This window comes from Carassius carassius, chromosome 8 (assembly GCF_963082965.1).
Source record: "Carassius carassius chromosome 8, fCarCar2.1, whole genome shotgun sequence".
NCBI lineage: Eukaryota > Metazoa > Chordata > Actinopteri > Cypriniformes > Cyprinidae > Carassius > Carassius carassius.
Genome location: NC_081762.1, coordinates 27,249,831 through 27,274,874, shown reverse-complemented (window position 1 = coordinate 27,274,874; position 25,044 = coordinate 27,249,831). Strand labels below are relative to the sequence as shown.

Below are 25,044 nucleotides of genomic sequence, written 5' to 3'. Positions count from 1 at the left end.
TCTGTCACACTTGAATGGTCGAGGCGCCCTGTTTGCCATAGTTTTTTCACCAAGTGGTTTTTACTGTTCTTCTATTAATTGCAATTCCATATTCTATAACTCATGCTGTGCAATTACAGTTACAGCCTTTGCTGCCCAGAAATCATTAACTTGTTTAAGAAATAAGATATTTTCTGTCTAGTACACTAGTTTGTGTTTCCTTTTATTTATTTTTATGTGACATTTACAACTTCTGTAATGGATGAAGCTAGGCCAGGGTTCCGGAAACAGATTTTTAATTTTTTTTTCTTGTTTTTTTTTTCAAATACACAACTAATTAGATTGGATTTCCTGAGGCAAACACCAGTGCAGCAAAACAATAGTTTTCAATAAAATAAGAGTATGGAAAGTTGGTAACCCTAACTATGCAAAACAGGTGAATAAGTAAAGGTGGTTTCAGAATTCTGTAAATCATTTCAGAATTAGAGTTATTAAGAGTTTTGTATCTTTCAACTTGTAATCTAGCTGGAAATTCTGGATTTTATGAAAGCTTTGACTTTTCTCTTTTGTGATGTCATGTAAAAACATCCAAAATGGCTTCAAAAGTAGTCAGGTAGTAACTTCTAAACACAATTGAATTTGATATGTCATTGTATTTTTGCTAGCATTAATTGCATTTTATTTCTTTTAAAACGTATTCAAATGCTAATCTTGAATTGCTGAATTAGTATTTAAGTTTGTAAAGACAAAAAAATAAAAATAGCAAAGCTAAGTCAATTAATTCAAGAAGTTGAAGAGAAAGAAGCAGATCAGTTAATTCAGTGTTTGCCTTCCTTTGTGAAAAAAAAGTATGAAAAACTTTTTTCTTATTACAGAAATAGTATACTTTCAAAGAATATACTTAAGTGTGAGCTGATGTTTTCAGACACTTAACTGCACGTTATTCTCATAGCTTCAATAAAAAAGAAAGTAAGAAAGAAAATACAGTTGTGATGTCACATGGACTATTTTAACAATGTCCTTACTGCCTTTATGGGCCTTGATTGTGGTACTACCCTTGCTGTCTATGGAGGTTCAGAAAGCTCACAGATTTCATCAAAAATATCTTAAAGGGATAGTTCATCCAAAAATGAAAATTATGTCATTAATTACTCACCCTTATGTTGTTCCAAACCTGTAAGACCTTCAATCATCAGAACGCAAAGATATTTTTTTTTTAAGTGAAGTGACATTCAGCCAAGTTTGGTGACCCATACTCAGAATTTGTGCTCTGCATTTAACCCATCCGAAATGCGCACACACACAGAGCAGTGAACACACACACACACTGTGAACACACACCCGGAGCAGTGGGCAGCCATTTATGCTGCGGCACCCGGGGAGCAGTTGGGGGTTCAATGCCTTGCTCAAGGGCACCTAAGTTGTGGTATTGAAGGCGGAGAGAGAACTGTACATGCACTCCCCCCACCCACAATTCCTGCCGGCCCGAGACTCAAACCCACAACCCTTCGATTTGGAGTCCGACTCTCTAACCATTAAGCCACGACTTCCCGAACATATTTATGATTAAATCCAAAAGCTTTCTAACCCTGCATAGACAGCAATGCAACTGAAATGTTCCCAGGCCCAGAAACGTATAGACATCGGTAAAATAGTCCATGTGACAGTGTAGTCAGTGGTCCAACCGTAATTTTATAAAGCACCAAGAATACCTTTGACTTCCGCCATTATTAAGAGTACCTCTGCATGTAAACAACACATGCATGCGCTCACATTGTGATACGCTATATAATGGCACCCTAGGGTAACGCAAAGGAGAAGTTGTTATTTTTGCATTGTTTTTTCTGCATGCAAAAATGAATTTTCACTGCTTCCTAAAAATTACGGTTGAACCACTGATGTCACATGGACTATTTTAATGATGTCATTGCTACGTTTCTGGGTCTGGGTACCTTTCAGTTGCATTGCTGTCCATGCAGGGGTCAGAAAGCTCTTGGATTTCATCAAAAATCTTTATTTGTGTTTCGAAGATGCTCTTACAGGTTTAGAACAACATGAGGATGAATAATTAATGACAGAATTTTCATTTATGGATAAACTATCCCTTTAAGAATCATGAACGTGAACTCTCTTTAAGCAAACGTAATGTGTCTTTTATTTAATTCAGGTTATTTTTTTCTTCTTTTTTTAAATATCCTTTTAAGATTTTAAGTACACTACAAGTGCACAATCATTGTACTTCTTTTTCACAAGGGTTAAAAGCAGTAAATATCCATTCTGAGCTAAACACATGTGCTGTACACACCTGATATCTCAGTTTAAGAACAGCCCATGGCACAGTTTCCCGTCTGTCACACCGAATGATATTATTAGTCAGTGGTACATTAGGTACCATGACGCCAGTGCTTCAATGATGGCCTGTAGCATATACACAGAGTACAACAACATGTGGAGCGTCTGTTTCTAAACTGCATATTCAGCAAGCAGCACATTCACTGCTCTCCTAACAGCTGTTCATCAGCTGTGTCCTCAGCAACAATGAGCACAACACGGCCAACACAAGCACAGCCTGCCCTATGAGAGAAATAAACCCTCCACATCCCACAGACATACATTACAATGGCCCAAAAACATATTTAGACATTAAAATATCAGAATGTCACTTAATTAGATAATAAAATAACAATAAAATATAATCATAATTTTATAAATGACTTGTAATCATTTGGCATTCAGTTAATTTTTTTTTTGCAATGACTTTAATCAACTGGAGATTTTTAGTGGATGGGTGAATAAATTTTTCCCCAAATTCACAGATGTGTCCTATAGAGCAACCACAGGCTCATCATTAGTGTCATAATACTTAAGATATTTTTGTTTGTTTGTTTTTAAATTGGCTAAAAAATAATAATATATAATAATAATATAATATCATCCACCATAAAGTTTAGCAACATTCATGTTATTATTATTTTGTAACACTCCATGAATATTTTCCTGTACTCTTTATATTGTGATATATGTTCATGCATATATACAAATATAGGAAAAAGACTAGGAGCAATTTTAGCTTTATTTCTTTTTTTTATGATTTGGAAAGGAAACGCCATTACCCTGAAAATAAAAAATACTGTACTATACAGTAGCCTGGAGAACAAAAGAATAAACATTTATAATTTACATACAGATCAGTTTGTAGTTGGTTTCAGGCACTTGAAGTCACAGAAGTAACATTCCACTTAAACTGCAACATATAAAGTCTTTGGTACTGCGTTTTTCAAATAAGGAAAGTAGCAACTGAACTGAACATAGTCTCCAAGATTTACTGTTTTTCTTGATTTTGTTTCTTTCTTTTTTTCATAACCTCAACAAAAGCGGTTTCATAACTTAAAAATGTTTCACTTATAAAACATGAATGGGTTACACATACATAGAGTAAAGAAGTGCTTTAGACATTTCCCCACCTTCCTCCCAATGATCATTGTTGTCATTTCATCCAAACTGGAAAAAAATCCTCAAAAAAGAGAGCAATCTGAAATATTTTGAGTCTTCCAGTATAGTAGAGTTCAGTAAAACAGGTGTGGATTGGTGGCATCCACATTAAGACACAATATCTCACATTTGGTCTCTATCCAATTTTGCACAAAAGCAAAAAAAAAAAGGTAAAATTGGATACTGAATCTCATGAAATCATATATTATAATATATATGATTATATTATGACAATATTATGCATAAAGAAATTTAAGCCTACTTGTAAGACCATTATTTTTTTTATTTTTTTATTTTCAGCGTGAAATAATTTTAAAGAAATATTTAGTACAAGAATTTTCCAAATCCCAAAATATCTCGTATTTGCTGTAATGTCTTGATTTACACTTTAATTCTCATAAAAAATATGAAAGTATAATGAGAATCACAATTGAGAAATGGTCATTTCTTTGTAAAAAATATATGTTATTTTTCTGTGAGTTGTGACATCAACATGTTTTAATGAGATTCCCCCTGGAAAGTCTGAGGATTTTAACCAAACATCATCTGAAAACTGCAAATATATAACCAAACATCATCTGAAAACTGCAAATATTCCTCAGCAGTGTTTTCGTCCTTTTATAGCTCAGCTACAAGGCAGCCATGTCTGATAGGAGTTGTTACAGGCAGAAATGGGCGAATGCACATGTGCTACATAATAGTTGCTGAAGTTGACGTCTCTGACGTAGGGCGCCGGTTGGTAGTAACACGTAACATTAGACAGTGCAGGAATCGCGTTCTGTTCGGCCAGCACACGTAGTGCCAGAGAGGAGATGAGCATGAGCGTCTGCCTCCGCTCGTGGCCCATGAGACACACGGTGCTTTCATCTACCACACGATGGAGAGTCACGAGGCAATCATACCTTTTGTGCTCCATGCCGTTAAAGTGGTTCTGCAGGTACGCCTCCAGCTTCCTCTGCTGCTCATTGATGTCTGGGAAGTCGATGAAGAAACGTGAGCACATGTAGCGCTGGAGCGTCTTCATCTGCGTCTCAGACGCTGGACGGAAACCTCTTACCAGCAGGTGGCAGTATTTCAAGAGCCCGCCACCACGGATCTCTTCCGGACTGTGCGTAGCGATGATTTTGGCATGTAGGTGTCCCAACGCTTCTTTAAAGTCTCCAAACATGCTCTCTCCAAGCACAGTGGGATGGAAACTCTCGGACATGGGTGTCTCGGAGCAGCGGTCGAAAAGCAGCAGCGAGTCCAAGCCGATCTGAAAAGAGTCCACACTGAACTCAAACTGCCGTCGCAGGGAATCCACAAATTTTAGCTCCACGTTTTTGCCAGTGTTGTTTGAAAGTGAGATGAGGCTCCAGCGGTCCGTGTCATTGCAAACCTTCACCAGCTTCTGCACGTACGCTTCCTTCAGGGTCAGGGCGTTGATGCGGTCCCGGCTCACGCCGGCGGGCAGGAACTCCAGGAGGCTGTCCAGGACCACGTCCTTCACCAGACGGAAGGTCCTGTCATCGGTCAGACTCAGACCGAAGATCAGGTCAAGATCTTTGTAGCCCAGTCCAGTGTCCTGGTGGAGCACATAACTGGCAGCTGAGCCATTCAGCTTCACATCACGCACCACAACGCCTCGCTCCTCCAGACGAGCACGCACCACCTAAAGGTGAAGGAGACACAGAAAGAGACACTATTAAAGGCAGGGTAGGCGATTTGGTTCAGAAACATTGTTTGTTTTGCTGGTTGAAAGTGTCTTCCCATGCAGAACCTGATTTTACCAAGTGTGAAATGTTCCTGAATCAACATCTATGTTGACTCTGGAACAACATTGTGATTAACCAATCAGATTTGAAGAACAAAATTATAGTTTTTTGTGAAGTTTGGGCTTGCAATCAATGTTTGATGCTTGTACGTCAGTGTCATACATCTATAATTTCCTCTGATTTTAGAGATTATTCATGGTTAAGGATGGGTTTAGGTGTAGGGATAGGTATAGGGATAGGGTCAAGACTAAATTTTTTGATTAAAATGTTGTGAAAGGGTCAACAAAATATGTCAGAAATCTTCATCCATCCGGTCCGAACATTACAATAGACTGTCCTGCCTGCCTGTCAAATATGTATTTGCAAACCTCTGCGCACCGTTTCCAGAGACATGATACGTCAGCAGTGCATTCTGGCATGAATGAAAGGTGCTATTATTGTAACATTATGCACTTTTTACTGTAATGTTTTCTCACTGGTGAATGAGACCTGAGATAATCTGACAGTGTTGCATTCAATCCTCCACAAAAACTCAGTCCTCCCAGCAAGCACAGGATGTCAATATAAAGTCAGGTTGACAATGAACATGATATCAGACAGATGGAGTATTTTGGCTGAGAATGAAAATTGTGTTGATGTCAGTATTTGATACCAGTTTGAGGTTGACTTTGCATTGGTTTTGGTTACACAACCTAAAAACAACAAATAGCAACATCATCTGATGTTGGTATTGGACATCTTTTAATATTGACATAAAATGCTGAACTGATATTGAATTTTGGTCATCCGACGTTGTTACCAAAATGTAACCAAATCTTATGGCACCGTGTTGCTCCTGGGTTGACTCTGACTCAAACTATGCAGATGTTCTGGGGTCTTTGATGACTAAATTTGTGCTATTGCTTATCTCTGGACCAAAGTACATTTTGTGGCACATCTTGTGTGACAATGGCACAAAACCAGGCTACATATACCCAGAAATAAAAGGATATTTACACTGACTCCGCTGGTCTCTGTCTCGACTTGGTCTCAGTTTCAGACCTTGGTCCAAGTCAAAACCGAGATCAAAAAGGGTCCATTATTCAACCCTCTTCTGGTCTCATTCTTGACTCTGACTCAGTTTACCTGGGTCTTAAATAGCCTGGACTCTTGAAACAATTGATTTTGAACTCTTGAACTGGTCTTGACACAAAAAACTAAAGCATTCTACAAACTGTATAATTTTAGCAATCCTGTAAGACCATTGCAAATCACACTGTGCAACAGATCTAATAAACTTGGGTATGGCATGCATGTAGACTATACATGACATCTATTTACGCATGTTACTATCATCAGTATGCGCTAGTGGTAAAGTGGCGAAAGAGGTAGGGATAAGAGCTTGAGGTAAGCATATCGTGTTGATTTCCTGTTGCATTTTTATTGGCTGGTCAGTAAATATAAAGGTAAATCGGTAGCAAAACTCGAGAGGTTGAAGATCTGAATATGAGAACTTGTCATATTAATATTTGTATTTGTAAGTTAAAATTTACACTCACAGCTCTGATGTGAAAAGCTGAATCTTTCAATTTGCACACACAGACAATGATCAAAACACCCGTGTTTTGAATTGGAAGTTGTAGATTAATAGTCACAAATGTGTAGAATGACATTCACACAAAGAAAATGACATACACACATGTTTACGACATATTTACTTTTGCACTTTACTTCAGTTTCGCTGCACAACGTCAAGTCGGCACTTACAACCTCTCAGATCTGGAAGTACAAGTTCAAATCCTAGCGCTCTGACTTTTGCTACTCTTTTTGCGGTATTCTGTTGCAAAACTCACTTGTGCACTTGTATATGCAGATGTGAGAGAGCAGAGCTGGGGGCGGGGCTTTGGTGCGAATGAAGACATTTTATTGGTCGATGCCCGACCAATGAACAACGCCAACTGTTTTCACTGAATATCCTTAGCTTTGACAGGATTTTAAGACACTGCATTAATTTTGCCATTCAGGTATTATCTAGTAGACAAATAATGCAACATATTTTATATGTATATCCCACTGCATATTGCAGAGTAAACTCGCTGTACCAGAGCATGCTTTGATCTCACCGCCACGCGGTCACGTGGTTCATGGAGCTATCAATAGTACTAAACTAAACTAAACGTTTAGTCAATATGCTTGAAATGTATTAAATGGGACAGACAGTAGTTTCATTATATTTGCAGCAATTTCTAGTAATTTGTAACACATAAAGTGCATTGTAGTGATGGGATTTATGGCTCTTTGAGGGGATCCAGATCTTCGCGATCCGTTCCTTTCAAAGAGCCGACTCTTTTGGCTCTTTTTAAATATTTAGTCAGTTTTAAGAAGCCAGCTTGGGGGCATCTCAGTTTATCCTGGAAATAATCACTGGGAGGAATGATGAGGTGAGATTTGTAGTCAAATAATTAAAACTCAGATATCACACACCAATATCTGAGTTTGAATTATTCTGAAATATTGATTATTACCTCATTTGTCATGTGTGGACTATATTCCATAGGGTTGCACAAATCCCTCTGCTTAGACAGTGACATCACTATTTTGGATTTACCTTTAGTACAAAGTGTGTGTGTGTGTGTGTGTGTGTGTGTGTGTGTGTGTGTGTGTGTGTGTGTGTGTGTGTGTGTGTGTAAAGCTACGTTGACTTATGTTATTCATACAATACCTACTCAAATAAACATCAAAAAGAAAGCCGGCTGCAATGAATTTCTGTGCAAAACAGCTTTTACTACAAACACTTTCACACAAGAACATTGTTATCACACAAGAACATTTTGATAGAAAACAAAAAATATTTAAAGTAGATAAAATTAGAATAAATAAAATGGAAATGTCTACATACTACATATTATTACTAGTGTAAACTTTGCAAATAGGACATCAGCCCCTTCAAGTCAATGAACAATAACAAAGTGGGCTGCAATGAACATGCACAACTAATATCATCACGCTATAAAGGGTTGGCCTGCGCTGGGTGCGCCCCTCCCCCTACAACTGTTCTGTCTCGCGGAGGAGCTCATTTGTGTGCATCTGTGTGAAACACGCATAGGATAAAAGAACGACAGAAAGAACGGCTCCCCTCCAGCCGCGACTCGGCTCCCATCGTTCATGTTTATGAGCCGTTCAAAAGAATCGGTTCGTTCGCGAACGTCACAACTCTAGTGCATTGATTATGCATGGATAACTACGTTGACTAATGACTATGCCTTACAATAGCATTTTAAACTGGAAAATGGAACAGCATTATGTTCTCATACTCCTCCTTGGCAGTTAAATGTAACTAAACAATTAAGTGTAACTTTTAACCAATAAAATAACTGTACTACATGTTAACTCAGTCCTGTTTAGTTAATTTGAAGAGATCATGGTACTAAATAATATGCGCAATAATTATGATCCATGAATGACCATTTGAAATATAAGATTTTCTAATATGGTTATTATTTATACTACAATAACTGTAGTATTTAGTGTTAAATTCCAGTGCAAAGAGGCACGCTTTAAATTAGAGGCATTTGGTGGACAGAAAGATAATATTCATATGCAATTCCATTGCTTAAACACTAGATGGCCTTGTTGATGTTTAATAAATACATGTATTTAGCTCTACTAGCTGCTCAAAACAGTAGGCTATTTCTGGTCATAAGTGCTTATTTTTTAGGTTTTGCTGTTTAATGTACATTTAGACATTATTAAACACTCGATTTTTTTTTTTTTTTTAAATAATAATAATAATGTTGCATTTAAAAAGATTCATTACTGACAAGCAAATTAGGAATTTAACCCAATGAAGATGTTAAAATTATTTTTACAAAACATAAAAATAATAAAAACAGCATTATATTGCAACTCTGGTACAGTGATATGCAGTGGGATATACATATAAAATATGTTGCATTATATGTCAACTAGATAATACCTGAATGGCAAAATTAATGCAGTGTCTTAAAATCCTGTCAAAGCAAAGGATATTCAGTGAAAACAGTTGGCGTTGTTAATTGGTCGGGCATCGACCAATAAAATGTCTTCATTCACACCAAAGCCCCGCCCCCAGCTCTGCTCTCTCACATCTGCATATACAAGTGCACAAGTGAGTTTTGCAACAGAATACCGCAAAAAGAGTAGCAAAAGTCAGAGCGCTAGGATTTGAACTTGTACTTCCAGATCTGAGAGGTTGTAAGTGCCGACTTGACGTTGTGCAGCGAAACTGAAGTAAAGTGCAAAAGTAAATATGTCGTAAACATGTGTGTATGTCATTTTCTTTGTGTGAATGTCATTCTACACATTTGTAACTATTAATCTACAACTTCCAATTCAAAACACGGGTGTTTTGATCATTGTCTGTGTGTGCAAATTGAAAGATTCAGCTTTTCACATCAGAGCTGTGAGTGTAAATTTTAACTTACAAATACAAATATTAATATGACAAGTTCTCACATTCAGATCTTCAACCTCTCGAGTTTAGCTACTGATTTACCTCCATAGTAAACGTGGGTTATAGCAGCACTGTGCAATGATCATGCTGAATTTCTCACACTGTCTTAAGACCATGACTATGGACATCTTTGAACCTCACTGTATGACATAGGACCACCAATTAGGAGCCACGATCACAGAAATCACCACGATTGTTTCACGATGCCAATCTTTTATCTGGGACAGCCAAAAATCGAGCAGTGTGTCTCAGGCTTAATTCCACAAAACATCACGTGATTCCACAAATCTATTAATAAACCTTTCACATGTATGGGCTGTTGTTTTTCCACTAAAATGTATGTAATTTCCTGAAGGATGATGTCACTACCCAATATTATCTAAGTAACAGATCGATGTATATAGAGAATTTTACAAATCTTGTGTAAAACAGAGCAAGATAGTACTACACTCTCACTAACTGGTTACTGAAGCAACCCATTCCGTCAAAATATATAAAAATCAATTATGTAAGGGGGAATTTGGGGAATTGTGAATGATGGGCTTGCAATTTTCTGAATAAGGCTTGCAATCCTACAGAAACTGTGGAGATAAATGTGACCCTGTTCACACCTCATTTGAAATGTGTTGCAAAACTAGGCATCCACAATGCACAAAAAAAAACAAGTACAGAAATTCAAGAAGAAGAGGAATTGCGTTGGTTTAACAGACCAGCTACATTAGAAGGAAATGGCAACCTTTCTTTCTGAGGTTCATGCAGTGCAGTACTGTAATTTAAGTAAGCTTCTGCACACAACCTCAGAGTTCTCAGAAACAAACACACACCTCTATCAGACTGAACACAGGTGAGAAGTGAGATGTACGCAAGTCTTCACTAGAGAACAGATTCAGTTTTCCCTGGGAAATGACAAGTCACTGCTGGCCTTGGCAGCTTTCTTGCTTTTCTGTCCCTAATCTGTACATCTTTCTCTCAAACACACACAAAGCCAAGATGGCCTCCAAAGAGACTCCAAAGCCAGCTGACATCAGCTAAGAACAACTTTTAAAACAATTGACATTCTCAGTGATTAGAGAAAATAGCTATAAAATAAATGGAGCATTATATTAGACTGAGTGTGACCCACATATTTGACCAAACCAGTAGTGCATCCAAGAGCACTGAGGAAATGGAGAATCTCCTCTTAACTTGATAAGATGTGATTTAGTCTGTGTCAAAGACCTAGAAAATTGAGAATCTGTGGAACTCTTTACTCTAGTTCTCCAGTCTATTTCTAGACTCTTCTTCTCTTTTCTCTTTGTCTGTCTCTGATTTATGAATGTGGGCTTACGCATTGTCTACCCATCACACCATATGATAGTGGTTGACCTATTTGTCTGCAGAGTTACATAATCCCAGCAGTGTCTGTAGCTTTCACAAACTACATGGCAAACTTTTTATTTCATTTCACAAGATATCTGTCTGAACACTTCAGACAACCAGTATAAAAAACAATCAGGTGAAAAATCTAAGTTATAAAAACAAACTACAAGACGCTGGAAAAGCACTCGATATGAAGAACAACACAGTGCTCCAGAACAAATGTTGGTTTTCCGTTTTTATAGCAAAGATCGGGACATAAAATGAAGCTTTCAGATTGGTTTCCACAAATGGAATTATACATTTGAATGACCATAAAAAAACCATTTTTCCAGCATGGAGAACTAGTTAATTACAGTGGTAACATTACACTTTCAGACAGATGGCTAACTAAAATAGGGACTTTTTTTTTTTTAATCATAACGATTAATCGTTTATTGGCAGGATGCACCAACTATTTAGTTTACAGACAAATTCTCAGTATTAACTGGTTGTTTATTAACATGTATAAAACAGGTATATTGGCTGTTTATTAGTCATTATAAAGCACATATTAATGCCTTATTCTGCATGATCATATTTTAGATCCCTTGATCCATCTCATACCTAAATCTACCAACTACTTTACTAATAATAAGCAGCAAATTAGGAGTTTATACAGAAAAAAAAGTCATAGTTAATAGTTAGAAAATAGAGAACTTGTCCCTGAAATAAAGAGCACTCATACAAAAGACATGTTAACTAACAGCACACAAATACACACACACACTGAGAGAGAGAGAAAGAAAGAGAGAGGGGGGTGGGGATGGGGTGCATTCACTTTAAAAATACAGCCAAATTAACGCAAAATCTTGAGAAGAGTTTTTTAAAATTAACTGCTTAAAAAACATGCTACGATTAAAAGGTAACGCCGATTGCTGAACCTCTATCAAGCCAGTGACTACAAAAATAGTGCACATTTATTGTGATTACAATATCTTTATAATATGTCTTCATTGAGTTCACCAGGGATTCTTTATCAAGTTATGTTTCTTCATAACAAAAAAATAAATAAAAATAATCTTCTTAGCAAGATTACTGAGACTAATTTCTCAATTCAATGTCATTGTTATATAAAAACATTTTGCTTTACTGCTAAATCCTTGTATGACCATTTACAGTAAATCAGAGATGTCCAATCCTGTCTCTAAGACCGGTTTACACCTGATCATTTCATGCGTTTTCACTGATCAGATATCTATCTGATTTATTAAAATGTATCCATTTACACTTGACCGCATAAAAGTGTCATCACAAAATGGATATAAATCCGATCTCCAATTCCTGCTCTATATTTAAATTTAACGGAGCTCACATCACCGAAATCAAAAGATAAGCACTGCATTTTATTAATGATCAGCTCAATATTTCAATATCAAACCCGCAATAGGAGAGCGCACGGCATCAGCACTGGAAAGATAAGTTAGTCACAATACTTTTAATGAAGATGATTGTGTGTTGAATGTCTGCGTCTTACTTTCAGTTTCATTCGCAACAGTTTGCGCTTCGGCTTGCTGAAGAGCTGCTCAGCTACTCGTCCACGCAATGTGTGTTGCATTAGCACTGTCATATCTGACTATAATGTCATAAAGCCTATAACACGCTCTCACACATTTATTGTTTGAATATTTTGGGAGGAGTAAAATTTGCATATGTGGTTTCAATAACCAGATGCATTTACACTTGTCCAGTGTGTCCCAGGAATGTGGCCCAGACCACCTCCTGTAGTGGTTTGAGCGATCAGATTTATATCCTTCTCAAATGCGTTTCAGAGGGCATTCACACCTGATCTTTTCACGATCGGATAGCTATCCATTCAGAAAAAATGCATGATTTGACCAGGTGTAAACAGGCCCTAAAGGTCTACCTACCTCCAAAGTTCAGCTCCAACCCCTGAACACCTCCAACACCTGAGCCAGCTGATTAGGACCTTCAGCAGCACTGGATAATTACAGACAGGTGTGTTTGATCAGGGTTGAAACTGAACTCTGCAGGTAGGTACTGTACAGTAGATCTCCAGAAGTAGAATTAGGCATCCCTGGTTTAAACCAAAGAGATCTGGTATTCCGTACAAGGTAATACCTCAAGGCTACTTCCTTTGATCCTATGTGAAAGACTTGTAAAAAGGCACAAATGCACTGGTCTGACTGTAGCTGACAAAGCCTTGGTGACACGTAAACTCACGTCCTGTTTGGTTTTCCAACCTAGCTAAAAAGGTCCTCTGTTTTATTTGTGGGATGACTGCAAGGCAGATTTCCACACTGCATTTTACAGGTTCAGGCTGGGGAACAGGCCAGCAGAACAGCATCATTGCCCCCTGGACACCCACAACCAGAGGTGGAAAGAGTACAAAAATATTCTACTCAAGTAAAAGTACCATTACATTAATGAAATTTTACTTAAGTACAGGTAAAAGTACCAGTCTAAAAATCTACTCAAGTAAAAGTAAAAAGTAGCTCATTTAAACTTTACTCAGAGTAAAAATTACTTAGTTACATTTTAACAGTGGGAGGGAGTCAAAATGGGACAGGCCAAGAGTGTCAAACTCAGTTCCTAGAGGGCCACAGTCCTGCACAGTTTAGATTTAACCCTAATTAAACACACCTGATCTAGCTAATCTAATCATTTAGGTTTATTTGAAAACTACATGATATGTGTGCTGGAGCAGGGTTAGAACTAAACTCTGCAGGGCTATGGCCCTCCAGGAACTGAGTTTGACACCCCTGGGATAGGTCTATTAATCTCAAACTAGTTGTTTTTAATTAAAGGAATCAGTTATTTAGAATAATAAAACATTTGGGCTGTTACCAGGCAAATCAGTATCAACAAACTCATCTTTTAATGCAGAGGAAATGCAGAAGATTAATTGGAAGTGGCATTTAGATGTATTACACTGTTTAGTGCAGACAAGAATGCATTTAACCTGCAGTTACAAATGCATGAATAATGTTTTGATATACAAGACATAAAATGTTGAATACTCATTTGAAATGATAAGAAATTAATTATTTAAAAAAATCAAAAGATACTTTAAATGTGAAATTAAAATGGCCAGTATGTGTCAGCAAGTCACTGTTAATAAGTGAGTCATTGCGATTGAACCGAATCATTTAAACGGTTGATTCATTCAGGAACGAAACACTCTCACGTTGCTCAGAGACGCAAAACTGTGCTTTGGTGGCTGTGTTTGGAATTATTTTCTGTTGTAGAAATAGAGCTAAAAAGGCAATATGGTGTCTAAAACGCAAGTCTCTTAATTAACTTGTTTACTGAACTGTTATATATATGTATGTATATATTCATGATGATTTTTGGAGGAAACGATGGCATTCTTTGTGTGATTTTGATTTAATATATGAAATTATATAAATATGTGAATTTTCTGCCCCTATATCTTCAATTTTGTGATCATTCTAAATGCATTTTAGGAGACTGAATCACACAGTGAAAGAACGCACTATAAATGCGCGCACACATCATTAAAACAAAAATAGCACACTCCTCGCCACGGTCTTTTTAGCTAATTTGTGCTAAACCTCTTGCTAAAATGTCAAAGCTTCATTTTAACCACCAATGCAACGATGCAATTATTTAGCTTACCTCTACATTCTTGCGCAGGGTTGATGTTTTGTCGAGATTTTATAAGCTGCTAGTTTGGTCTTCCTAGGCAAGTACAGCTTACACTGCATAATAGAGCATACATATGGCCAGGGGTTCACTTCATTTCCTTCGAGTTCAACTTCAGAATATGACGGGGTTTCGTTTTCAGCGGTGTGTCTGCACCACTAACGCCTGTTTTGTCTGTCTGCATCTTTCTTGTGATTTTAGCGCCAGTTTGCCCTCCTGCCCATTATTTACTGACGTAGTTTCCAGGGAGCGATCTTTTTTTTTTTTTTTTTTTTTTACTCAGTAATTAATGTGTTTCAAAATGTAGCGAAGTACAATACTTCAAACAAAATATACTTAAGTAAAAGTAAAATTACAGATTTAAAAAATTACTTTAAAAAGTATTAGTACACAAAAAAGCTACTCAATTACAGTAACGCGAGTAAATGTAATTCGTTACTTTCCACCTCTGCCCACAACCACTGTGAGCACAGTGAACTGCCAAATGTAAAGGGATGAATGAACCACTTACGAGTCTCTGACACTGGCCCAGGCTCAGGAGATGAGTCAGTGAATCCACTGTACTAGAATAGACTATGAAGAGTTTTACCCGTTAAAGCTTTCCCAAAAATTCACTTAATGGAATCTCTGAAATTCTAGCTATTGGATGGCCATGTGGATAATCCTAGGTGCTATATGAAGCCTGGATAAAGCTTTAAGGACTTACTCATACGTAACTTCCATTACACCAGTTCTGTACTCCATTAGTAAAGACTTTGTTTAAAGAATCATTCATCTGATTTTCCAAACAATAACCCAAAATGAAAAGTGTATCATAATTTGCTCACCCTTTAAATATTCCATACCAAAACATTTTTATATACAATAACATTTTTTTTTTTTTTTTGTGGGTGACAAAAGAAAATCCTAGCATGTCCAAAGCGCTTTTTTTTTTCAAAATGAACACTAGGGATGTTGAGCTCCATAAAAGTGGTCCACACGACTCGAGCGCTGTAGTCTTCTGAAGCCAAATGATCAGTGATGGGGGTACGCATCACAAGCAACACAAGTTACGTAATGACACGACTTTTTCCAAGTAACTAGGAAAGTTTAAAACAAGTGCTCAGCCATCTTTGAATCATGTCTTTTTTTTCAATAGCACTGTTGGATCATCTTAAAGTTAAATTTGCTCTTGAAGTGGGTTTACTTAATGTAGAGTTAACGAAAGTTATCATGTGCATTGTAATGTTCGAAGCGGATGTAATAACAAATGGCAGTAGCCCGAGAAGCTTTTAAAACGAGTGGTTTATTCATAAATTCACAATGTGGAAATAAAAGACAGAAGACAAAGAGTGCACCTCTGAAAAGAGGCTGAGAGGTCTACATTTGACGGAAAGTCTTACAGGTTTGGAACAACATGAGTAAATGCTGACAAAACTTATACTAGCTTTTAGATTCTTGAATTTCTTTAAACTGAATTTCTCTGGAGGCCAATATTACCACTATTTTTTTTTAAATATGCATTTTACAATAAATGATTAGCTCCCCCTGCAGGTAAGGGTGTATGGTGTAATCCAGTGGTCTCAAACTCAATTCCTGGAGGGCCACAGCTCTGCACAGTTTAGCTCCAACTCTAATCAAACACATCTGATCCAGCTAATCAAGATCTTCAGGATCACTAGATACTTCCAAGCAGGTGTGATTTGGAGCTGGTTGCTTGGAGCTGTGACCCTCCAGGAATTGAGTTTGAGACCAATGGTGTAATCTAGACCTCACACTGATTCCAGCCCCTGGTTTTAACCAGGATTATGTTACGTGCTGGAGGGATGTATTTCTTTAAGACATTCATTCACATACTTAGAAAAGCACCTGTTCTAAGACAGGAACAATGGGAATGGCTTAGATGTGGAGTCTGTGTATCCTTTCAGATAAAAAAAAAAAAAAATGTAATCCTGAGGATTTAGTTTACACTCTGGCCAAACAGAAAGACTTACCAGGCTCCTCTTTACAACATGGATGCCATGTCAGCTCTGGCCCACAAGTCTACTGTTTCCAACAGGATTAATCCACTGTTAACCTTATGTGCCACAAACAAGCCAACTTTGTCTGCTAAACGGGCCAGTGTAAGCCAAGCAACACTGCAGTAATGATACCACTGAGAAAAATGAAATGGTGGTGATTTGTGTCAAGAGTGTTCTTTCTGCACTTGGTAATAAGGAAGGTGAATCCTTTAAAACATCACTAAATACTGATACCAGGAAACAAACCACCTTCTGGTGGGATGATGGCCAACACATTTAAAAATGTTTGCCTCCTAGTGGTTGTAGATGTGTTATATTGCAGACAAAACTACAAAAATACGACAAGCTTTAATCAGATTGCCAGAATGTTTCTTAACAGATGAGATGCACAGGTTTCTATCACTCTTTCAGGAAACAAAATAATGTTTTCACTGTACAAAAAAAAAAAAAAAGAAAAAAAAATGATACAATTAATAAGTTTTGGCCACCTGTGTTTTTCTATTTACTCATCAAAATAAGTTGAGCAATTTCAACTTTTCATATGGGTTTAATTTAAAGTCAGTTTAATATAAATTAAGTTGAAATGCCTTTAGTTTTTAAGTTGAAATAATAGGTGGAGTTTTATTCAGTGTAAAGGATTCTGTGTAAAAATGAACTAATCACTGGACTTGATTCAAATCTTTGAAAGATATTAGAAATAAGAGTAACAATGATAATTGATGAGAGTTTTTCAGGCAGTTGCAAGCAAACTACATAGTCATGAGCAGAACTGTTTACTGTTTGTCTTCTGTCTGGGAAATAATCTGTACTTATTACGTTTGGATGGACAGTAATTCTGTGAATGTAATTGGATGGAAAGTAATAAAGGTGTTTTAAGTACAGAATATTCAGAGTTTTGAAAAATACTTTCAGATAAACCTGCTCCTAAACAACAACAATGGTTGCTTTATATGTCAGTCAGGCAGTCTCATCCTGTCTAAATAGGCAGTTTTAACCAGCCTAAACTACAAAGTGAACCATTTTATGCTAAGTCAAAGGTCTGGCTCTGCAAGACTACAGTTATTAGGTTGTAACCACGAACTGTTGAGTAACTGTAATGACTGTTCATCGTGTAAATGACCTACTGGCCTTACTGAGAGAGTCTTATTTATAATAAAAGTGGATAGTTTTCATAAAGACTAAATTAAAAACTTAATTAAAGATGGGATACTGCAAGACCTAAAACCTTCTGGACATGTATGTGGTTCTCACATTAGATACAACCAGATGGTAGAGTAATGAGCACATTCGTTGGAAAGGTCAGTGATGTCACCAGAGAGTGGCCTAATTTCGAATAACCCATTTAATACGGCTGGGTAAAAAATACTAATATATATATCTTGTTTTACTGATAATTGTGTGAACTGGCTTTTTTGCAACTATGAGGCTGCAATTAAAACAAGGTAAATGAAGGGAAATACTCCATTTAAAATAATAATAATAAGCAGACCCAGAGGCTTTTTAATTAGTCACACAAAATAAGTATACATTTGAAACATTTATCTCTGCTAATAAAAATGATCTATGATCTATTCGATCTACGATCTAATGATCTATGATCATTCTAGTTGTTGTCACTTTTTAGTTATTATTAAAAATGAATCTGTTGAGTGTATATTCGTGTATGGAATAATATCATAAATAATATGAAGAGTCTCCCTGGATGTTAAATAGATTAAAGGGAGAGAAATGAAGTGATTGCACAAACACCTGCTGATATCTGCTGGAATTCAGCTCGGAAGAAAAACGGCCACATACACCTTTTCCAGTAAGACTGCAAAAGTCATGACTGACTGCAAAAGAATGTATCTATTACAGTAAAATAATCATGAAAAAAATTATCTTCTTGGCTACTCGTTGTGAAACTGACAGATTATACTGAAATGTAAAATGAAGATGAGATGCTTAAGTAGAGACTATCACTTGAAAAAAAACTACCACAGAACTTTAAACACTAGTATGTTAACATTTTTTAACAATATCTTAGTGTAACAAATTGTGCATCAAGATGTCAATGCATAAACATGAGTAAATTATTATTACATTAATACATCTTTACTGAAACGAGATGAACAGGCCTACTATCATTTCCCTTCGGCTGATAATGGCAGATTAATCATCCAGTTATTTCCTGAATGACAGTGAACTGTTCATGACACCGGAGAAAAAGCATGGATTAACAAGTCATTTCTCATAAACAATGATCCTTATGTAAATATTTTTTCATAAATCCAATCCTGCTCTAGATGGATGAGGTTAAAACATTATAAAATAGCCAATAAACTCATACCCAGTTTTGTCGCTTGGCAACAATGAACAGCCTATAGTTCCAACAATAAACTATATTACTTGGATTTTCTTTCTTTATTATTTTATTATTATTATTTATTTTATTATTTTTTTCATTCTGGTGCTGTACAGAAATAATATTAGAATCCTATCCGTTTCATAACCGTAACAGTTTGAACTGGGAAACAGAACTTTTTCAAATCTTAGATCAAGAATTACAGCAGCTGATTATTATGAATAATAGTCCTACGTTTTAATAATAATAGTGACTAACGCCAATTTGCTGTGGCCTTATAAAATAATGATTTTTTTTGTTTATTATTATTATTTTATTTTTTTTAGGATTTGTGAATAAAATAAATTGTCATCGTAACAGTGCTAGCTTATAATGCCTTGTTTTGTTTTGCGTCTGAGAGAATTTATTAGAATCCTTCAGGAATGTTCCAAATTACTGTAACACTTAGAATTCTATTCACATCCTTACTGCATTCCATTTTTAACATAGAAAAACCCATACAGTAGCGATTTCAACCGAGGTTTCGTAGGCTAGCCTACTGTTTGATGTGAGCCTGAGATCCTGTACCTGCACGATATGCCGTGGCTGAACGGAGAGTGTTGGGAAGTTTCCTCGGCCGTGGATCGGGACACATTCTCCCAGGATGGAGTCCAGACGCTGCACCTGCTCCCACGACAGAACACAGCAGCGCCGGCTCTGCTCCGACTCATCCGCGGAGGACATGGCGAGCTCAGTCTGGTGAAGACTCGCGTCTGCTCGGTGGATGTCTGCTGGATGCCCCGGCTATATGACCTCCGGTTATTTCGGTTTAGGAGTAGAACGTCAAATCGGTTTCAAAGCGTGAGTTATAAAAAATTTTATCAAAGCAAAAGAATCCAGATAATTATCGTCTCCTACAGTCGCGCTGCTCACTCCAGTCTAGCGTTCATGACACTGAGTCTGGGATAAGCCTACAAATACATTTAAACCTGACTCATTTACATACGCCTCTCAATTGGTCCGCTTTATGAATAATTAGAACCTCCATAAGAACTGAATTCCATGTGCCCGCCCACCTCGGCTACGTCATATTCCCCGCTGCGCTCACTGGCTGTGGGAGGAGCGTACGGTTGTGTGGCAGCATGTGTTCGGTTTGTTGTAAACTCGAACAAGGATTCTCAAAGGCCAGTTAGTTTATTACATAGCTAGTTCAATAGTACGTTCAACCCTTAAGCGTTTGACTTACAATAGATTTTGCCTAAATATATACACTCCCATGAAGAAAAAAAGGTTCAAAAGATGTCACTGGGGTGGAACCTTTTCAAAAAGTACACTCTTTTTATTTTTACCTTATTTACCCCTAAAGGATGCACATAAGTACCTTAAAGGTACATATTAGCACCCAAAGTGTACATATTAGACCTGAATGGTACATATTTGTACCTGACTGCTTTTGTACATTTTCCTGAACGTGTAGGTTGTACAGAAATGTATTTCTCTCATTGCTTTATAAGCTGGTTAAATGCCATTTGTCTCTGGTCACTGTGCTATTGTGACACAATCTATCAGTTGTTATAATATTATTACAGCAGCTGTTCTAAAAAGAGTTAAGTAACCTGTTATATATTTTTCATTTGTCCAAAGCATGAGAACTCAGCTCAAAAGGAAATTAAACTGAAGAAAAACAATATAATTTATACACATATACTGGAAATCTGATATCTTTTTGTGTGACGTTGAAGCAATGCTTTGGGTGGTTTCAAGCAGTCCAAACTGAAAATTCTTCATAATAATTTGTATAAACAAAACATTTATTTCAAGGGAGTACCATAGAACAACATTCTACAAACATTATGTATGTACAGGAAGGCAGTTTACAGAACAACATATAGACATAAGCTGTACAGAGCAATAAAGTGAAGAAAAAAAAATGACATCTTGAATGATCTCAGTAGATAATGAGACAGTTTTACTGCTGTGGTGAAAACTATTATTGATCTGCACTGTAAAAGCATTTTGTTAGGTAACCAAAACCGTATTGATTAGTATATTATGACTGAATCAACAGCCAAATGAAAAACTGAAAGTCATTTCAAGGGTCCGATCAGGTAGAATGGCTGCATTTTTTATAAATACAGTGTATTTCCTTGTTGATTTGGCTCCTGGAAGTCTTAAACTTTGAGTCTGGTATTATATTTGATAAGTCCCAAAGGAAGTTTAGGCCTTTTATAACCTGATCAAACAGTAAGGCCTTACCTCTGCAAACATCCTTTATTTTCCCAGGTTCCTTATAGCAAACAGAGAATGTCCTTAGATAGAAACGCTGCTTGTATATGACTTTAATCCTGCTTCTATTCCGTCATAGAAATGTGATCTATACCTGCTGGCCATTTAAAAGACGTCATCAAGTCGACCAGCATGTTAAGTGTAAAGTATCATGTGAGGGGGCAGAAACGAAACTCTGGCAGAGAATACAAAACAGAAACCTTTTAGAATGCTCTCATTGTGATGATCTCTGTGTGCTCATGAGGGACAGGTTAAGAAACTGAATAGATGTGACAAATGCTAGACCATCGGGCTGTCACAACACATTCAGATATACACGACTGATTGATTCTCTATCATTTGAGGTATTTCCCTGCTGTACTGAATCACACAGTTATACAACCTCGTCTTGTAGTTTGTGCTGCTTTAACAGAGCTTTTTAAATGCTCACAAATGTTACTATAAATATGTTGGCCGTTGTAGTAGTGCTACTACTGCTTCCAGACTAGCTGGTGGATCATTTCCAGCAAAAAAAAAAAAAAAGATCAGATTTGTTAAAGGTTTAGAAATAAAAGTCTTCTGCTCAGTAAAATTGCATTCATAAAAAATAAATAAATAAAAACAAAAGCAGTAAATCTACATTTTGAAAGAACTGCTTTGTTTGCTGTATCCTCTCATGATAAAGCTCTATTTCTCCAGCTTTCAGTGTCGTTCAAGTTGCTCAAGTAACATTTCTTCTTCTTATTATAGCTGGAATACCACGCTGAAAAATCAAAGCAAGATTTGAAATTTAATTGACCATAACAAATATGTAAAACACTAAAACAGAAGCTATTTTAAAAATGAGGAGCATATGTTTCCCATCTTTGCAATTCCAGAAAAGTTGGGACATTTTTGGAAATGCCATAAAATCATGAATATGTCATTTGTTCATTCTCTGTAACCTTTTATAATTGCGTCTGCATCTTTCACTGATTAAAGTCTGGATGATCCCTTTGGTCTTTGGAAATTGGAACTTGACATCCATTTTTCCCAGAAGCAAGTTGAAATGTGGACTCATGTGAGTCTTTTTGACTGTCTGAGATGAGCTCTGGTCCAGAGAACTCTGCGGCATCACTGCATAAAAAATGTGTTTAGTTTTCTCTTTGTGTTACATTGATTCAGGTTGCATTTCTTGATACAGCATAAAATTGTAAAAAGTGACAGTGGTTTTCTGAAGTACTCCTGAGCCAATGTGGCTATATTTATCACATGCAGCATAATAGTTTCTTATGCAATGCCATCTGAGGGCTCAAACTAAGGTCAAGCACATTCACCTGAGCTTTCCTGCCTTGCCCTACATGCATTGAGATTTCTCTGGATTCTTTGAATATTTTCTATAGGGCCTTTGCACCACTTTTAATCCAGAACTAAATGTACAGTACTAAAGTACTGGGATGATTTTGTGTGTACTATTTCCCAGTACCATTTAAAGGGTTGCATTCGCACCGACAATGTGTACTAGTGAGTGACGGAAGCCAGTCGACAGCGATCTCATTTGTACGCTACATTCAACAACGTTAACAAAGAACAACGTTAACAACCGGAGGATGGAGGATGCTGTGATCGAAGCTGTGTTTTTGTTGTGTCTCATCAACAGTGTTGGGGAAAGTTACTTTTAAAAGTAATGCATTACAATATTGCGTTACTCCCTAAACATGTAACTAATTACGTTTGTTAGTTCCCTTTCAGTCGGTCACTCGATGCCACGTCGGTGACCGACGCAAAATGGGATATCGCTTTGATAGACCAATCTACTTCGAGTGTAAACTAAGTGAGCCAATGCACATTGGCATGCAATTATTGCATCCAGCTGCCGCTGATCACTGCGTGAGTATAAGAAGGCAGCAGGTGCAATGCATACCAGCTTTTCGCTTCAGAGCTGATCAACGGATCGTCCTTATCAGGATGCCGTTTCACCTGTGCGTTTCTGGATGCGGTCGTTACCTGGCACCAGGTGATGGTCACGATCGCTGCCTCACGTGTCTGGGCATCGAGCACGCTGAGGTGGCATTCGTGGATGCGTCATGTTTGGATGCCGTAGCCCTGGCTTATCAGGCTGAGGGTGTGCCCTGCCCATTCAGGTTGCGAGCTCACTCAACTAGAAGTGTTGAATCCTCCTGGGCGCTGGCTCGTGGCGCCTCGCTGACAGATATTTGTAGAGGTGCGGGCTGGGCGACCCCTAACACGTTCGCTAGGTTCTATAGCCTTCGTGTAGAGCCGGTATCCTCATGTGTTCTCACCTCAAACGGGTAGTGGCACTGAGAGGCCCCGGTTAGTGTCGGCTTGCTTAAACTGCTCCAGAGTGTCCGTACTGTAGACCCTGTTGAAATCCTCCATCACCCTAAGCAGCTGGACGCGGTGGAACGTCCGGCGCCAGGCCTTCATGATGAATCCATGAGAACCATGGAAGGCTGGGTTCCGTAATGAGACCTAAGTGGTACTCGTATGTGTATAGTCCATGGTATAGCCTTAGAGCCCGTGTTTCCCCGGCAGACTTCTGCCTTCCCAAGAGGGTTTTAATCATCTCAAATTTCTCCATATATATCTAAATGGATGCTATATGTGTTTTTGCTCCCGAGACCTCCTTCGGGAAGGATGGGGCTTCCGCAGCGTCCCTGTTCCAAGCGGAACGGGTACGTTTTCCCTGGGTTATCCAATCTCACCCAGTGAGGTAGTGCTTTGACAATGGTGAGTGGAACTACTTGGGAAGGGGCAGCACCCATGGCGCTTTGGTAGATCCCATTTTGCATCGGTCACCGATGTCCCATCGCCATGGTTGCTCGTTTAGTTTAAACTCGAAGTAGATTGGTCTATCGAAGCGATATCCCATTATGCTGTTTATATAAACAGTTATTTTAAATAGTAAAAAAATCTTTCAAAATTTTACTGTGTTTGCTGTACTTTGGATCAAATACATGCAGGCTTGATGAGCAGAAGATAATTCTTTAAAAACAATGTTACTGTTCAAAAATGTTTGACTGGTAGTATATATTGTGAATAAAATTGTATATCCAAAAATAAAACATCTAATCACTTACCTTTATTTTGTTTCTTATCCATGTTATATACTTACGAAAGGTGATGTTAGGCAGAATGAGGTGTCATTCAGTTAATTTTCATATAGTAATTAAATGGTAAATAAGAAGGTTTCTCTGCCATCTCATTTTATGTGTCAAATATATTTATTTGTATAAATTAATTAATAATTGTAAGTGAAGTGAAGTGACATTCAGCCAAGTATGGTGACCCATACTCAGAATTCATGCTCTGCATTTAACCCATCCGAAGTGCACACACACAGAGCAGTGAACACACACAGAGCAGTGAACACACACACACACACTGTGAGCACACACCCGGAGCAGTGGGCAGCCATTTATGCTGCGGCGCCCGGGGAGCAGTTGGGGGTTCGGTGCCTTGCTCAAGGGCACCTAAGTCGTGGTATTGAGGGTGGTGAGAGAACTGTACACGCACTCCCCCCACCCACAATTCCTGCCGGCCCAAGACTCGAACCCACAACCCTTCGATTGGGAGTCCGATTCTCTAACCACCAGGCCACGACTTCCCTAATTACATAATATTATTTTTCAAAGCTAAAGTGATTAGACTATCTTTTATTTATTATTTTATTTCGTATTTTAACTAATTGCAAGAGCTGAATAATCAATCAAATTGTATTGATTAATCAACGAAATA

At 37.6% G+C, this 25,044-nt stretch overlaps 1 protein-coding gene across 1 annotated transcript; it reads right to left on the bottom strand.

Annotated features, from left to right (window-relative positions):
- Positions 1-4,041: 4,041 nt before the first annotated feature.
- Positions 4,042-19,945, bottom strand: LOC132145674 (terminal nucleotidyltransferase 5A-like). The gene is made up of 2 exons (XM_059556856.1): positions 19,630-19,945; positions 4,042-5,122 (listed from the first exon to the last, which is right to left on the bottom strand). The coding sequence occupies exons 1-2, from the start codon at positions 19,783-19,785 to the stop codon at positions 4,097-4,099; spliced, it is 1,182 nt and encodes a 393-aa protein (XP_059412839.1). The 5' UTR covers positions 19,786-19,945; the 3' UTR covers positions 4,042-4,096.
- Positions 19,946-25,044: the final 5,099 nt, after the last annotated feature.

Coding starts and splice junctions, on each gene's coding strand:
- LOC132145674 (XM_059556856.1), bottom strand. CDS start 19,785: ATGTCCTCCGCGGATGAGTCGGAGCAGAGCCGGCGCTGCTGTGTTCTG. Junction 5,123..19,629: donor AGCCACGGCATATCGTGCAG/GTACAGGATCTC, acceptor CTTCACCTTTAG/GTGGTGCGTGCTCGTCTGGA.